At 44.4% G+C, this 17,447-nt stretch overlaps 1 protein-coding gene across 17 annotated transcripts in view; it reads left to right on the forward strand.

The window, feature by feature from the left end:
• caska (calcium/calmodulin-dependent serine protein kinase a) overlaps positions 1–17,447 on the forward strand; it is a 124,833-nt gene that overhangs the window by 50,379 nt on the left and 57,007 nt on the right. For all 17 annotated transcript variants that reach the window (XM_077536210.1, XM_077536217.1, XM_077536209.1 and 14 more), the window contains exons 2-3: positions 9,460–9,572; positions 16,197–16,302. In XM_077536210.1, coding sequence (XP_077392336.1) covers positions 9,460–9,572; positions 16,197–16,302 — 219 coding nt within the window. The remainder of the gene's footprint in view (positions 1–9,459; positions 9,573–16,196; positions 16,303–17,447) is intronic.

A 17,447-nucleotide genomic window follows, 5' to 3' on the forward strand; every position in this document is an offset into this window, starting at 1 on the left:
TGACGGCCCAGGAATGTCAGGGTGTTCAGCGTAAAAATCATCAATTAGCGAGGGATCAACGATGAACCGGGAGGGGACCCATTGTCTTTCCTCCGGGCCGTACCCCTCCCAGTCGACCAGGTATTGTCGCCCGCGGCCCCGATTACGAACATCTAACAGTTTCCTGACCTTGTAAACGGGGCCGCCTTCAATCATCTCCGGGGGGGGTGGGTCGGGTTCGGAGGGCACTAGTGGGCTTTCGTGGACGGGTTTGACCTGGCTGACATGGAACGTTGGATGAATTCTGAGGGATCTTGGAAGGCGAAGTCGAACGGCGGCAGGACCTATGGACTTGGTTACTGGAAAAGGCCCCACAAATCGTGGGGCCAGCTTTGGACATGGTACCTTGAGCCTGAGGTGTTTGGCTGATAGCCAAACTCGCTGGCCTGGGCGGTATTCTGGTGCCGGTCTCCTCTTCCGGTCGGCGGCCCTCTTCACCCGGTCTCCCTGGCGTTGAAGCGCCGTCCGGGCCGCCGACCAGACCTTGTGGCACCGACGGATCATGGCCTTGACCGAGGGGACCGTTGCCTCCTCTTCTAGTTCGGCGAAGAATGGCGGATCGTAGCCGTGGACGCATTTAAACGGGGTAAGACCTGTGGCAGATGTGGGCAAAGAGTTGTGAGCAAGCTCGACCCATACCAGGTACTTGCTCCAGGTGGTCGGGTTCTGGGAGACAAGGCATCGCAGTCCGGTTTCAAGTTGCTGATTCAATCGTTCTGCCTGTCCATTGGCCTCAGGGTGGTATCCAGACGTCAGGTTGGCTTTGGCACCTAGAGCTTTACAAAATTGTGACCAGAATCGGGAGACGAACTGTGGTCCACGGTCTGAGACGATGTGCAATGGAAAGCCGTAGAACCGGAAAATGTGGTGGATCATGATATCTGCTGTGGTCTTGAACGGACGGGAGCTTGGTTAGTGGAATGAAGCGAACCATTTTCGAGAATCTGTCAACAACTGTGAGGATCGTGGTTTTACCGTGAGATGGGGGCAGTCCGGTTACAAAGTCTACTGAGATTTCTGCCCATGGTCTGGATGGGATTGGTAGTGGCTGTAGTAGACCCATCCGGGACTGAGTGGACGTCTTGTTGCGGGCACAAGTCGGACAGGCGGCGATGTACTCTTTTATGGTGGTCTCCATTGCCGGCCACCAGAATCTCCTGGCAACAGCATACATGGTCCTGCGGACTCCAGGATGACAAAACAGCTGTGATGTATGAGCCCAGTGTATCACCTGAGACCTTAGTTCCTCAGGCACGAAGAGTCGACGTGGCGGGCAAGACGTGGGGGGAGTGACGTTGCGCAGTGCCTCCTTGACATCGTCCTCAATTTGCCATCTCATGGCTCCAACTATGCAGTCCCGGGGCAGGATGGTCTCAGGCTCGGCTTTCAATGGCTCGAATTCGTGGACTCTTGACAACGCATCCGCCTTGACGTTTTTGCTGCCTGGTCTGTAAGTCAGAGAAAATACGAAGCGGTTGAAAAACAAGGACCATCTGGCTTGTCGAGGGTTGAGTCTTTTGGCCTGGCGTAAGTATTCCAGATTTCGGTGATCGGTCCAGATCACAAAAGGGAGTTCGGCGCCTTCCAACCAGTGTCTCCATTCTTCAAGAGCCACTTTTACGGCGAGAAGCTCCCGATCTCCGACCGAATAATTGCGTTCAGCTTTGGATAATTTTCGTGAGAGGAAGGCGCACGGATGTGTCTTGCCATCCTCTTGACAACGCTGAGACAGAACTGCCCCAATTCCAATGCTGGAGGCGTCTACCTCCACCACGAACTGGCGTTTGGGGTCAGGGACCCTGAGGATTGGGGCATTGGTGAATCGTGCTTTTAAGTCTCTGAATGCCTTTTCGGCTTCCGGGTTCCACATGAACCGGACTTGTGGGGAGGTCAAGGCGTGTAGGGGCGCGGCAATGGTGCTGAAGTTTCTTATGAAACGACGGTAGAAGTTGGCGAATCCGAGGAACTGTTGAACCTTTTTCCGAGAGTCCGGCGTGGGCCACTCTCGTACGGCGCTGACCTTGTCCGAGTCCATCTCCACCTTCCCGGGTGAAACAACAAATCCCAGGAAGGAGATGGTGTTGACGTGGAACAGGCTCTTCTCAGCTTTCACGTACAGATGATGATCCAGTAGGCGTTGCAGGACTCGGTTTACGTGGTCTCGGTGGCTCATTAGGTCAGGAGAGTAAATCAGGATGTCGTCCAAGTAAACATACACAAAGTGATCTATGAAGTCCTTGAGTACTTCATTTATCATGGCCTGGAAGACGGCTGGAGCATTCGTGAGGCCAAATGGCATGACCAGGTACTCATAATGTCCTCGTGGAGTGTTGAAGCCCGTCTTCCATTCATCTCCCTCGCGGATCCGAATGAGGTGATAGGCGTTCCGGAGATCGAGCTTGGTGAAAATCTTAGCCTGTTGCAGCTGGTCGAACACCGAGGACATCAAGGGCAAGGGGTACCGGTTCTTAACAGTGATGTCATTCAGGGGACTGTAATCAATGCATGGGCGTAGGGATCCATCCTTTTTACTCACGAAGAAAAAACCTGCGCCTGCAGGTGAGGAAGACGGTCGGATGAGGCCGGCTTTCAAGGAGTCGTCAATATAATTGTTCATGGCTTGGCGTTCTGGTCCTGAAACCGAGTACAGTCTCCCCTTGGGAATGGTCGAACCGGGAATCAAATCGATCGGGCAGTCATACGGTCGGTGTGGAGGAAGAGTCATGGCCTTGGTTTTGCTGAAGACCTCCCGCAGGTGGTGGTAGCAGGAGGGAACAGTGTGCAGGCTTGGGTACTCTTCTTGAGCCGGTGGGACGAGAGTCACCTGGTGAACCTGGGCTGTGGAGTTTCGGGGTGAGGGTGGTTCCAACCCGTGTGAGATACAGTCCGTTCCCCACTCCAGAACGACTCCAGTGTTCCAGTCGATTCTGGGATTATGTACACGCAACCAAGGATGGCCCAGAACCAACGTGGAGGACGATGCGTGAAAAACATGGAAGCGGAGAGTCTCCAAGTGAGATCCGATTCGGACTTCCAGAGGTTCAGTGATGTGGGTGATTTTGAAGAGCTCTTTGCCATTCAGCGCTCTAGCCAGGATGGTCGAGGAAAGGGGTTCGGTGGAGGCTCGTATTTGCCTTACGAGCTCCCAGTTCATGAGACTTTCGTCGGATCCGGAGTCGATAAGGGCTGACAGATCTGTGGTGACATTGTGGTGGGCTATCTGAATTTGCGTGAGTCTGTGGTTCTTGGCGGGTCGGGGTGACGGGGAACTCACCGGAGAGTTGCCCTTCGTGGTGCAGGATCCCACCAAGTGTCCAAGACCACCACAATAGTAGCAACGGCCCTCTCGGCGTCGGCGCTGTCTTTCCTCTTGCGAAAGCCGAGCCCTTCCCAGTTGCATGGGTTCGTCGCTGGCGAGGTCCACCTCTCCTGGTTCCGGTCGGGAAGAAAAGATGGGTTGCAGCCTTCTGGCCTCCGGTTGCCGTGACCAGGGGGTGGGTTCCTCCCTCCTTCGAGGTCCGCCGATCTTAGCCAGCTCCTGGCGACGATGATCGGTGCGGATGGCGAGGGAGATTAAAGCGTCCAAGTCCGTGGGGAGTTCTACGGGGATCAGAAGTTCTTGAATGGCAGGTGAGAGTCCTTTTAAGAAATGATCGTGAAGTGCTATGGCGTTCCAGCCACTGTTCGTTGCCAATGTTCGGAAGCGGACAGCGTAATCGCTGACAGGTTCTTTGCCTTGTTGAAGCCGGCTCAATGCTCGTGCCTTCTCTCGGTCGTTGTTCTCTGGGTCAAAGACTTGGCGCAAAGCGACTTGAAAGTCCTGTACACTTTGACAGACCGAGGAACCCCTGGCCCATTCCGCGGTCGCCCAGGTTTTGGCCCGTCCCGTCAGGTGAGACACCATGAAGGCCACTCGGGACCGGGCTGTGGGAAATGCCTGTGGTAAATGTTCAAAATGAATGTCACATTCCGTGAGGAAAGTCTGACAGCGCCCGGGTTCACCGGAGTATCGTTCTGGGGAGGCCAGTCTTAATCCTACCCCGGTGAATGGCGTGGTCGGGACGGAGAACTCAGGATGAGGAAGTTGTCTGGTGGAAGCTGGCACTCGACGCCGTGAGAGGCTTACCAGCTCGTGGACCTGGCTGGTCAATTCCTCAATCCGGGACCGCATGGTCTGTTGGATCTGGTCCTGATTGTTGAGCCGGGCCTCCTGGCTCTGCAGTGCGGCCTCGACCATGCCTGCTGGGTCCATGCTGGCCGAAGTGTACTGACAAGGCGAGGTCAAGTAGGACTCAGACGCAGGCGTAAGGTAGGCCACCAAGGCAGCAGGTTTATTTCCGGCCAACAGAGGTCTCCTCTCAAACTGAGAGGAGAACAGGGAGGGGAAAAAGTGGAGAACAAAAAGCGCTCCACTAGGGAGGAAAAAACAGGCAAAAGGTACTGGGGACAACAGAAAGCGCTCCGCTAGGGAGGAAAAAGGGCACAAGGCAAAAGGGGTAACTGAAGGCGCTCCAAAAGGGAGGAAAAGGCACAAAAACAAGGCAACAACGCTAGGCAACATGAACAAGGACATAAGGACTGTGGGACGCTTCCATGCACTGACGGTGACACTTCGGCCCAGAGGGGAGAATGCAGCTGGCTTTTATTGTGTGGGTTGATTGGTGGCAGGTGGTGATAATCATGGGCGGGGACCGGTAATGAGTGAGCGGCAGGAAGGGCAAGTGACCTGGGGTGAGAGGAGAGTTAGGGTTTTCAAAGTAAAACAGGAAACATGGACAACAAAACAAAAGCATGGGCCGTCACGCCGGTGGCGGCGTGACAAGCACCTTGAGTTGCATTTTAACTCATTCACTGCCATTGACGGAAAAAGATGTCAAATGATGCATTTTTTGCTGGTCTGGCAATGAATGTGTTAATGTATGAAAGGTGCTATACAAATATTGATTGATGGATTGAAATGCAGCAACTGTTTTGTGTCCCACCTTTGCTGGCCATGGTGACATTAAAAATATCCAGTTTGACGCTTTTTATTTTTTCACGTGAAAAACCAAGTTTTGAAAAATTTCATGTGCAGATGACTGTACTCAATCAGACTGTCAGTTGAAAAAGTAATGAGCACACCAGGCCCACAAGTGGTGAAGCGATCTTGTAAAGAAACTCCAACTTCTATGCAATTTTTTTGTCTTGCTGACCAATACCGTTCAACAGTGTACATTTTATCTTCATTATTATTGTCATTGTTATTATAAAGACAAAGGAAAAATGGGAGGCAGTGTGGCAGACAATCTGTTGTTAAACACGTCATGGTGTTAGTTTTTTTTTTTTGAGTGTCCCATTATACAATACAATACAATACAATACATGACAGGTACATTATGTCGAAGGCCTAACATTGACATATTAAATGATGTTAATCGATGAAACATTTTCACGCCAGTGGAAGTTTTTTATTTGCTTCAGTGTAGGTCGTTAAATACCGTACATTAAAGTGACTCGTCCTGGCCATGTCGCAAGTTAAAAGATGATGACGTGCAGATGAATTGGTCAATGCTTGACCAATGTTTGCATCTCAGTCTCCAAAAGCACTGTCAGGCCATGTCTGTGTTGCAAAGCAGCTTGGGCACAACTAATCAATCCCTTTTAATTTTCAGTTAAATGCGATTTAAAGGTCCCCTAGCTCACATAACACATTCACACATTCTCTATTAAAACAATTCATTTTAAGTTTAAACGCCCATACTTTTTTCCAAATCGCTGCCTATTTTGCAATGTATCCTTTCACTTCATCCCACAGGCCGTGTAGGTGGTGGTTGTGTTGGGTTTAGCCGTGAGCCAGCGAGGTGTGACATTTTCCTCCCTGTGTCTGGGGTTTCCAAAGGCGGTCAGACTGGACTGTAGCAGTGGTGCGATAACAGCATGGACATGACTCCATTACTAATAAGAGCCCATATGAGTGTGCCCATTAATACCACCAATAATTAATCAATTGCATATTACCAATCAATGTCACCAATAGTCCAGTTATTACAGCGTGTGTTGATTTATGTAAATATCGTGGTAATGAATATTCATGTTCTCTGCGTTTGTTGATGATGATGATTGATGACTTATTTGGCTGAGCGATTGATGCATGTGCCATGTACACATTGACTTTCTTTTGTATTGGATCCCATTTGTTTGTGCCAGTGTCCATATTGAAGTGGCCAGTGACTGGTGAGTGTATGTTTATGCTGTTAGTGTGTCTGCATGTGCCGCGGTTGGGCACGATGCCGTCCTACCTCACCCTTCTGATGCTAAGCAGCTTTAGCTTGATTGCCATCTGTTCCACCAGTCTGTATTTTTGTACAAAGACAACCCCCGTTTTCCTCAGCCACTAAATCACGCATAAACAACACTAGAGCACACTTCTTGTATACAAAACCTTAGAGAGTCACTAACGTGAATATATGAATATAGATGGAAAATGAAGGTAAATGTGGTGGTGTTCCCCCTTTGCAGCTACAGTTTCTCCCAGCAAGACTTTCTACTAGATTATACAGCATGTTTGTGGGATTATTTATTTATTTATTTATCTTTTTTTGGGGGGGGCATATTTTGAGTCACCATTAATGTTGGACTGGAGAGAGCGCCTTCTAGCTTGCTTCTAGTTTATGCCAGACTTTTTGGTTGGGCTTGAGGGTTCAACCTCTTTTGAAAATGAATGGACCCGAAATATTTCCCAGGGCCCAGGGGACCTCCACTCAAAATGTGAGTTGAGAAGTCAATGGTGTTGGAACTGAGAGAAGGGAAGGGCCTATTGGGTCTACTTTGTTCTAGTTAATCATAGAAATGTTCGCGGCTGTTTGAGCAACCTGCTTAGAAAATGAATGTGCCTAAAATGTTTCCCTGAGGAACTCCACTCATAATTGTTTTTCTGATTGTTGCTGAGTGTTGTTCTACAAATTATATACTGTAATTGACGTGACATGATGCACTATACAATGTGTGGGCGAGAGTGCTGGGACAGGAATATAGTGTTCACCCACCTAAAGAGGATTGGACTCACCTACTGCATCCCCGTTTACTCATTTTATTGTCCACAATTTTGTGTTTAATCTCAATACTGAAGGGAGATTACGTTGAGTAAATGTACGGAATGCAGCATACACAGTCTTCTGACTAACACAACAGCTGTTGTCACACTTGGACTTTACACAATCCGACTCACGATCACAAACTTGGGAACTGAACAGGCCATAATGTGCTGAATGCTTCACCAAGACAAACTTATTCATTTTCGACAATTTCTAATCACATTTTTGACGCCTGGTCCGATAATCCGTTAAATGCACAGGCGTTAATGATAAGGCAGTTAAAAGGCCAGCACATTTCTGACGCACTTCCCCTATTGATGAGTGCAATATTGAGTCCCTATCCTATACACAGTAGTGTGTCTCAGTTCCCTCCCTGACACCACACAGGAAGTTTCTAGAGAACATAAGGCCCATCCTTACTCTTACACAAAGCTCCATGGCAACATCATGACAGGTGGAAACGTGTGTACTTGTGTGATGTAGACAGTGTGTGTCTCCCAATGCATTTTGGGACACACTCTGGTAATTAACATTTGGAAGATCGGATGGCATCATGTTGGTGTCCTTTATCACCTGCTCTTTTGTCATCCAGACCATTGTGTTGCGTGTTTGTAATTTATAAGGTGACTTGCATTGATTTCCATAGTACCATCGAGGCCATTTTTAGCCCTTTGTCCCAGTGCTGTCAGCCTTTTTGAAAGGAAGTCAACCTTAAACATATCTTGAAAATAATATGTTATAAATTACATCACTAGGCTAAAATGACATCCTGATTAATATTACATTTGTGGAATATGAGCTATGCAGCAAAATCCAGCTGTTTATATCCATCTCAGAGGGCGGCTATTTTGCCACTTGCTGTCAACTGAAGATGACATCAATGTTGCTCAGGGCTCAGGCAACGGCCAATCACAGCTCACCAGTGAAGCTGAGCTGTGATTGATTGTTACCTGATACCTGAGCAACATTGATGTCAGTTTCACTCGACAAGAAGTGGCAAAATGGCTGCCTTCTGATATTGATAAAAACTGCTGGATTTTGCTGCTTCACTTGTATTCCACTAATGCAATATTAAACAAAATACTGCATTTAGACTAGTGGGGCTACATAGAATATATTATTGTTAAGAATTTTTTTGGGATTGACTTCCTCTTTAATTCTATAACCCTGCCACACTGCCTTGTTGTGACGCGCCACCTTCGTCAGTCTCTTGAGTATTTATCCCCATGAATGGGATATTACTCCATTAGAAAGGCCATTCAATGGCTGTTGCGGCCGGAGCCACTCGACATGCCGATTTGCCACAAACAAGCAGAGTGGACACTCAGCCTTCTGAAATGTCAGTGGCCTCACATTAACGAGCCGTGAAAGCACCGGTGTCAAACGGGACTTGATTTTGGACAAATACCGTATCTTCCCGCTAGTTTCACTGCACAAACACTATGGTTTTTATTTAGCGAAACAACATTGTTGTACGATGAATTTCGTTGAAGTGAATTGACTGGTGACCACAGCAGGTTGAAGATCTGGTATTTATGGATTTTTTTTTCCACAGAAACCAAGAGTGAGAGCAGGTCTGTCACATTACCATAATAGGATTCTAATATTCGGCCAAGTTATTGGTATGTGTGTCTACTGCAGATTTCCCTTTTTGTAATTCTTAATGTAATTCTGGTGGGATAAGAGTCAGGATGCGGCCTTTATCTCTGACTATTCCACAATACTGGGATAGGGGTGCGACACACAACACAAAATTTTACATCAGTCACTGGATGAGAAGTATTTTATCTACCACACCAGAAGCTGGCACTGAAATCATCTAATTATCTGATTGCGAGATGCCATTTCTCTGTGCAAAAGTGCATGCAGTTGTGGCAATATCCCGCTTCAATGGATTCTAGCAGCTGCTTTCAGAAATAATAGCCCATTTCACACTGCCTATAAAAGCTGTACTTTTTCTGACTTGTTTTTTGTGCTGCTGTTCTATATGGACAACACAGAGGCATTATATGGGATTTCAAATGGTGACCCATGAATATTTTCACTTTCTAAAGTAGGATCTGGCGCAGGAGGCGTCTGGCACTCACTTTTTCTACTCAGATTGGTATTATGTATCATGTTATATATCAAACCAGATCTCTTCATATAATAGTTGCAGCAATGCCACTTTTAACTATTTGTATGATTGTAAAATCATGTCTTCTGTTGTGGATCCGATGCTGCATTTTTGCGTGATTTCTGTGTAAAACGGGCTCATGCGTTTTCTTGTGTTGTTCACATTGTCGCAAATCCTCTTCTGTCATTATTGCATGGTCGTCTTAAAGCATTTCCTCAATATCTTCTCCAGGGGTCCCTTCAGTGTGGTGAGGAGATGCATCAACAGAGAAACGGGACAGCAGTTTGCTGTCAAAATTGTGGATGTGGCCCAGTTCACCTCCAGTCCTGGACTCAGCACAGAGGGTAAGGTTTTTCTTTCCACATAAAACTTTAAAAAAAAATAATAATAATTTTTTAAAAGTCTCCATAGAGATGCTGCTTCCTCCTCGTTTGACCATGTTTTGAATGGCCCTTCACAGACAATGAAAAGAAACATAAAAAGTGTGACAGGCCATGACCATTGGGAGTAATTTTAAGTGAAATAATAAATTGCAGACTCAAACTGTCACCCATATAAAACCTTTAACAATTAACTTATAAAACATATAAAGACAAAGAAACACACTTGTGGAGTCGGTCCTTGGAATGCTCACTGAGCTGAAGTCTCACAAGATTTAAGAAGTCACATTATCCTAGTGTTGTGTTTGAGGGTATTTGTTATCTACTGTAGCAATCTGCCAGCGCTGTGATTAGATATGTGATGACTCTAGAGGACGAGTGATGGCACTAAAGATAGTTGAAAGGTGTGGTGAAGCCTGATAAGAAGATTTGAGCTAAACAAAGTGAGGAGGGTGCACAGCGATCTTGGAACATATGAATACAACATTAGGTACTAGTACCAAATTACCTTTGTAAATATTTGCTGATGTCATCTCATTAGAATGTACAGATGTGCCTAATGTTGTCTCTGCTGAGTGTTAGTGTACAGTACATATTGGAGGTGTCAATCTGCGATTGTGAGCAATTACAGTATTAACATTGGACTACTTCAACGCGGTCTCATTAGCAAAGATAAATTAGTGTGAGGATGTGCAGCCCGTTTGCTTTTGCCATTTAGAATGACAAACGTTAGCAACCACAGTATTGATAATGTTAAACGCATGAGATGGATGCTGGAAGGTATTCACTCATAGGCCTGGCACATTTCTTGCATATTTTATAGCCATTTAAAATGTGTCCAAGTGTTACACCAACCTCTAAGGTTGAACACAATTCCCCCTAGGACCAAGGGGGCCTCTATAGTAGTAATGATTTATTTTCTATAATTGCAACATAATGGTGGTAGTAGTAGTAGTAGTAGTAAAAGTGGATTAAATAAGGTAAGTCTCAATTGAAGGGCCGGGTGTACAAAATGCAGGGCCCGAAACTGCATAATTGTGATATTAAATGTATGCTGTCTGATGTGACGATCTTGCATGACATTTTTTATCATTGGCACCAAAAAAGCTGAAGAAAAGGCAAAAATATGTAGAGGTGATCCTTGTGAGGTACCCAAAGGTCTACCAAAACAGGTTGCAAAAAAAGCCCCCAAAAAATGCAGAACACATTGATTGAAATCCTTTGATGCTTGCTGATTTTAAGCTTCAGCATACAATGAGAGACCTTGGAGTACCTCACCAGCTTAAAATCAGCAAGCATCAAAGGATTTCAATCAATGTGTTCTGCATTTTTGGGGGCTTTTTTTGCAACCTGTTTTGGTAGACCTTTGGGTACCTCACAAGGATCACCTCTACATATTTTTGCCTTTTCTTCGGCTTTTTTGGTGCCAATGATAAAAAATGTCATGCAAGATCGTCACATCAGACAGCATACATTTAATATCACAATTATGCAGTTTCGGGCCCTGCATTTTGTACACCCGGCCCTTCAATTGAGACTTACCTTATTTAATGTCAGAAGTGATGTCATGACATATAGCGTTGCATCATTTGGAAAAGATGTCACCAAAAAGACAAGTGATATCACTGGAACATGACACTATTATTGTCATTGAGAAAATGTCGTGATCATGTGGTACTGTGGTGCACTCCTCTAGCATGGCACGCACACTCTCTGCTCAGACCTTAGAGTGAGGGAAGTGGGTCAAATTGTTCGTGCCTTGGCAATGGATTGACCAACCTACACACGCGCACACACACACACACACACACACACACACCAGTCAGTGTCTCTCAAGCGTGTCCAGAGGTCTGTCTGACGAATAGGTCAGCTCTCCAAGGCGATGAGAGAGCAAAGCAAGCCAGCGAATGAGCAAAATCCATCATGTGCCTCTGCCCGCTCGCTTCCTCTCCTTTCCCGCCTCCCAATTCCCCAATCCTTTTGCACGCTTTCACCGCCCCCCTCCACTCCACTCCCCCCTTCCCACAGGTCTTCCTTCTGCCGTTCTTTTATTTCCCCTCACATTGTGTCCTCTTCACCTCCCTCGTCTGTCACCTCCTTCTCCAGAGTCACAAACGACACAGCGCTGTGTGTTAGTGTGTCTGCTCCTATTGTGACATCTTGTCTACGCCGTCTGCACAAGTTGTGAAGATGCACAATCATACGCATGCTTGCATAGTTAGTTGGGATGCTGCGAAGGGCAGAAAACAGAATAACATATTACTGTATTTACTCAACTGCAGATAGAGGGCAGGCATTATTCCCTCTCCTGCCTTTCAACTTGTTTGTCACTGTTGGAGTCGGCACTTGGCACTCAAAAGCACTCACACGTCACACAAACCAGAGGGGTGGAATGGCTTTTGAAAAACGGTTCGGTCCCACTCTTCCAGTTCACTTCGCATGTCCCGTCGGTTCAGAGGCATATGCAAGTTTCATTTTTAGTGAGCAGTGTACAGCAGCAATGATAATAATAACAAAGTAGCGGATAATGCTAACCATCATTGGGCTAACAGTCAGCTATTTCTATGGTACGCTTTTTAATTGCCTATGTTTTTGCACCGCTTCTACAAACATTCACTGAGACCGCCAAAAAAGTAGCTGGCAAATGGCACCAGATACCCATTTTGAGCGAGACCATACTGAATAGCTCCAATGCAATAACTCGTTAAACGTTACGTTAAACACATCAGTCTATGTGCATCTTAAGACTTATTCAATAACATGAGCTTTTATTTAGGAGAGTATTGAATAGATCTCTTGGAAAACAATCTTTTGTTGAGCCCAGGTAGATAGGCACCTATGTTAAATTAGAAAAATCTCATGGGTAACCAGCAAACAAAATCATCCATCCATCCATCCATCCATCCATCCATCCATCCATCCATCCATCCATCCATCCATCCATCCATTTTCTTAACCGCTTATTCCTCACAAGGGTCGCGGGGGTGCTGGAGCCTATCCCAGCCGGCTTCAAGCAGTAGGCGAGGTACACCCTGAACTGGTTGCCAGCCAATCACAGGGCACACAGAGACGAACAATCATCCACACTCACAAGCACACCTAGGGACAATTCAGAGCGCCCAATTAACCTGCCATGCATGTCTTTGGAATGTGGGAGGAGACCGGAGAAGCCGGAGAACACCCACACAGGCATGGGGAGAACATGTAAACTCCACCCAGGAAGGCCGAAGCCTGGACTCGATCTTGCGTCCTCAGCACTGGGAGGCGAACATGCTAACCAGTCAGCCACGTGCCGCTCACAAAATCAGTTTTAAAAAAAAAAAAAAAAAAAAAAAGTATGATTACTAAAGCAATTACCTTGTCCAATGTAGTCCCAAAATGTACTTAGTGTGAACCGTGAACGCAAAACTAATATATTTTCACGGATGGCATATATAGAGTTACAGTATTTCTGATGACTAAAATTTATTAAAAAGTACAGAGTCGATGATGATGATGATGATGATGATGATGATGATGATAAAGCTGTGAACATACTTACTGTTAGAGATGTTAAGAAAAATCGATACGGCAATATATCGCAATATTACAGCGCTCAATTCTCGAATCGATTCAACAGGCGACCGAATCGTTTTTTAAACATTCATTTTTGATGGAAAAATATTCAACAAAACATCTTACTTAGGGTTCAAACCTTAAGAATGAAAGAATGTTGTATTATTGGAACATTAAGCCTTAATATTTTATTTCAATGCTGTTCAAACATGAAACAGATTACAACCTGTTTAAGTGCAGTGGCTCACAGTTATGTTTCAGATAAATAAATAATGCATTTTCATACAAATCTTACAGTTTACATATACAAGTTTACTGATAAGTATATTCTAAATTTGAGTAAAAAAAAAAAATTGCAACAATCGACTTATAATTTTGTATCAGGATTAATCGGTATCAAATCGAATTGTGACCTATGAATCGTGATGCAAATCGAATCGTCAGGTACTAGGCACTTCACACCCCTACTTACTGTGATCATTGTTTCACTTTTAACCTAACTGCGGACTAGATAAACAGTAAATACAAATTGTCTAAGAATGTAGATAAATAATGTGTGTGTGTGTGTGTGGGGGTGTGTGTGTGTGGGGGGGCTAATAATTACATGTAATCAAATGTCCATCCTTGAACCAAATTAAATATTTGTCTACTCTGTCCTGGCGCTTCGTTCTTTCTTTTTGACCAATGTCTCAGAATAAATTTCACTCACTGCCAGAAAGTTGCATAGGCAACTCACTGTTGTGTTGCCTCTGCTCTGTCCTATTTCATGCTTTGTAAAAATGGCTACTGTGACAAGGTTCTGTAAAACAACAATGTAAGAGCTAGCTCATTACCTTTTCCACATCCTATTTGTCAACATCTAATCAATCAACATTTTATCATCAATCAGACATTGAAATCCATGGCCCCGCTTCATTTACCGCACCGTACATCGTAACCTCGCAGCCATTTATCTCCTTTTACAGTTTTCCATTTGTGCCACGCGCCGATTGTCGGAATATTGATTTTTTTATTTATTTTTTTTCCAGAAGCTCACATTTCTGTTCTCCGCATGCATTCATCTCCCTGAGTGCAACACTCTCACCCCCATCATTATCACACTTCAGTATATGGAGACAAACAGGAGGAAGGTGTAACTTGTTAGCATCATTTATTTAATGCAGAAGAGTGTTTGATTGTTGCTAATGTGGCAAACTTGTCAGCACCTCCGCCTCTGCAGATTCTTTTCACTCCTCCATTAACCTTTCTCATCATTAGGAGCCAATTAGAGTACAGGCTTAGTTCCAGGGGAGCCTTTAAAGTGCTGAAGTGTCTTTCAAGATGTCAAAGGACGTTATTGCTCATTTTATGGCATGATGATTGTAGAGCACATGCGTGGCACCCCAGGGATCTGTGTTGCTGGAGGTCTATCATTTTGATGTACAAGCCTGGGTATCTGTAGGACTGTATTAGCGCTAATTTACTTTGCTAATGATGCTAATGTAGTGCTTTTTAAAGGGCTGGGCTTTGTGACCAGTTCAGGGAGCCCAGAGAGTGACAAACAAAAAAAAAAAAAGGAAGCACAGTCTCTTCACTTGTGGAATTAGTACTTCATAATCATATGCACCTCCATGGATCTTCAATGAAAGTTCAGAGGGGTCTGGTTGCAAACATTATTTCAAGGCTAAGGTCAAAGCATCAAAATGTTATGATTTACGTATAGACGTATATACGTACCTATAGAACAAAATCAACATGGCACATTTCCTTTTTCACAGCATATATTAGTGGTTTTGCAAATGGGATATTTTCTTGCCCATGAAGCTAATTTTTATCTGTACAACAAATCCGTTTCCATAAATCTCGAGGCACACCACCCATAGACAAAGAAAACCCTAACTAAACTAAAATGGCTATAGCGTTTAATTTTTTTTAACGATTATCTATTGTATATCATTGAGCAAAAAGTTCACATAACTTGGAAAAGAGCAAATATCTTAAGTTAAAATCAAGAAATGATGGCGAACAATTTGAAATGAAGCAGCACAGGCTTCCCAGCCTTAAATTTCAATTAACACTGAAGCCTAACTTTGCTATTAAATCAGAACAGGTGCATGCTAGTGCACAATGCCTTGCACATTTCTAGTACAAAACAAACAACCGGTGAGTACGTTCTGTTTGTGACATACTGTATGAACACCAAAACCCTCCAACACCACCACATTGACAACTTCACAGAGCAATTACGTATGTTTTTCAAAAAAGCTAACACTGTTAGCTATTGCTACTCAGTGCATCCAACATACACAGTGCAACCTGCTTAGCTTTTGGCTTTGACATGATAGCCGAAGTGTCATACCTTGGGGGATGTGGATGTTTCTGCATGATAGTGCCTCAGCAGGATATTGTTTCACACCTGGGCTGAACTCCAGCCGTCAGCTGGCGGTTATGTTCATTGAAGACTCTATATCATTGCTGTCCAAACTCTCCTGGAGGCCTGTAGTCCTGCAGGTTTTGGATGTTTCCCTGCTCCAATGCACCTGATTCCAATGAATAAGATCATTATCAGACTTATGCAGAGCTTGCAGGTGTGTTGGAGAAGGAAAACCTGCAAATCCTGCAGGACTCTGGTCTTCCAGGAGCAAGTTTGGACACCTCTGCTCAATATTGTCCATAGGTGTGAAAGTTTATCTATCTATCTGTGCCCTCCAATTGGCTGGCAACTAGTCCAGGGAGTACCTTGCAAAACCAAAACATTTATGTATAATAAATCTGAAGTTGTTTGTAATAATACAGATTAATTTATTTGCTTGTTTGTTAAAAAATGCATGGGAATAGGACTTTGATAAAATAATCACAAGTTAAATCACAACCGTAATATTGAGGGAAGAAAATTGCTGACAAACTATAAAATGTATGGATGAATAACAATTACACATTTGTTGATTAATAAATTGCCGATGGTAGATATTATTGATATGACTGTCAGTGGAAAAGGAGTGAAAACTGAGCTCATAAACTATTGTTTTTGTTTTTCTCCCTCTAACCAATTAGACCTGAAGAGGGAGGCCAGCATCTGCCACATGCTCAAACACCCGCACATCGTGGAGCTGCTGGAGACGTACAGCTCCGACGGGATGCTCTACATGGTCTTCGAATTGTAAGTCAAACATATAGTTACAGAGGAAGCGCAATTGTGAATCGCCGCTGGTGGGAGGATTCTTGTTACCGAGCGACAGTGGGGGTTTGCACGAGGAACGAGAGGGCGCATGGAACAGCGATGCATGGAAGGGAGAAGAGATGAAGATTAAGATTTCACACTAGCTCGCAGCAGACGCCTTTCCCTTCCACTCATCCCCACTCTTGTATCCTCATCTCTTCGTCGCTTCCCTGGCTTATTCCAGATTCTCATCTCACTGAACAGAACATTTTTGTGCATAAAGTTCCATCAAAGGCTGGACGAAGATGTTTTCTTCATTGTTCACACTTCTTATTTGTGGTGCTCAAGTAGGGAAATGCAACGCCTTTTCACACAGCTGTAAGACAACGATATTTTCCACTTTTTTTCTGTATAAATGGGGGCTGATGTCAACCAAGCAGTTTTTAGGCTATGTAGGTTAGGGATAGACCGATTATCGGCCGGGCCGATTATCAGTGCCGATAGTCTGCATTTTAAAGAATATCGGCATCTGACTTTTTAAAGAATCATATGTCCGATAATAGATTAATATAAAACTGAATGAATGTAACATTTCAGATAGTTTGAAATTTTGGAAATCTTTATTTACTGTAGAATACAATAGAGATCAGCCTCCTTGACTAATAATTGGTATCGGTATTGGCACTGGAAAAAAAAACACATCGGTCCATGTCTAATGTAAGCCATAATGGATAATGGCACATTTTGTAAAATGAAGATCCACTCACTGTTATGGGTTGGAATTTCACCGCTTTATTCACTACTGTTCTGTATAATTGGCACTGATATAAAAAGGGGGTGCAGGGTACGAAGGCCACCCAGCAATTTTCTGCTTTCTAAGTCAATATCAGAGCCATTGAAGTGTTTGGATGGCGTTGGTGTGAAAGGATATTCTGCAATGCTGCGACATGCGTGTGAAGTTAAACACAATACTCTCATTTCTGTTGACAAAAAAAAAATAAAAAAATCATATAGCTTAGTTTATTACATGACCAAGATCATAACTTAATTTAATCATACGTAAAATCTAATGTTTGAATTGAAATTAATTAAATGCCTTTAATTTGTTTAAAAAAAAAAAAAAAAGAAAGAAAAAAGTAGTACTG

The sequence above is a fragment of the Festucalex cinctus genome, chromosome 11 (genome assembly GCF_051991245.1).
Source record: "Festucalex cinctus isolate MCC-2025b chromosome 11, RoL_Fcin_1.0, whole genome shotgun sequence".
Lineage (NCBI taxonomy): Eukaryota > Metazoa > Chordata > Actinopteri > Syngnathiformes > Syngnathidae > Festucalex > Festucalex cinctus.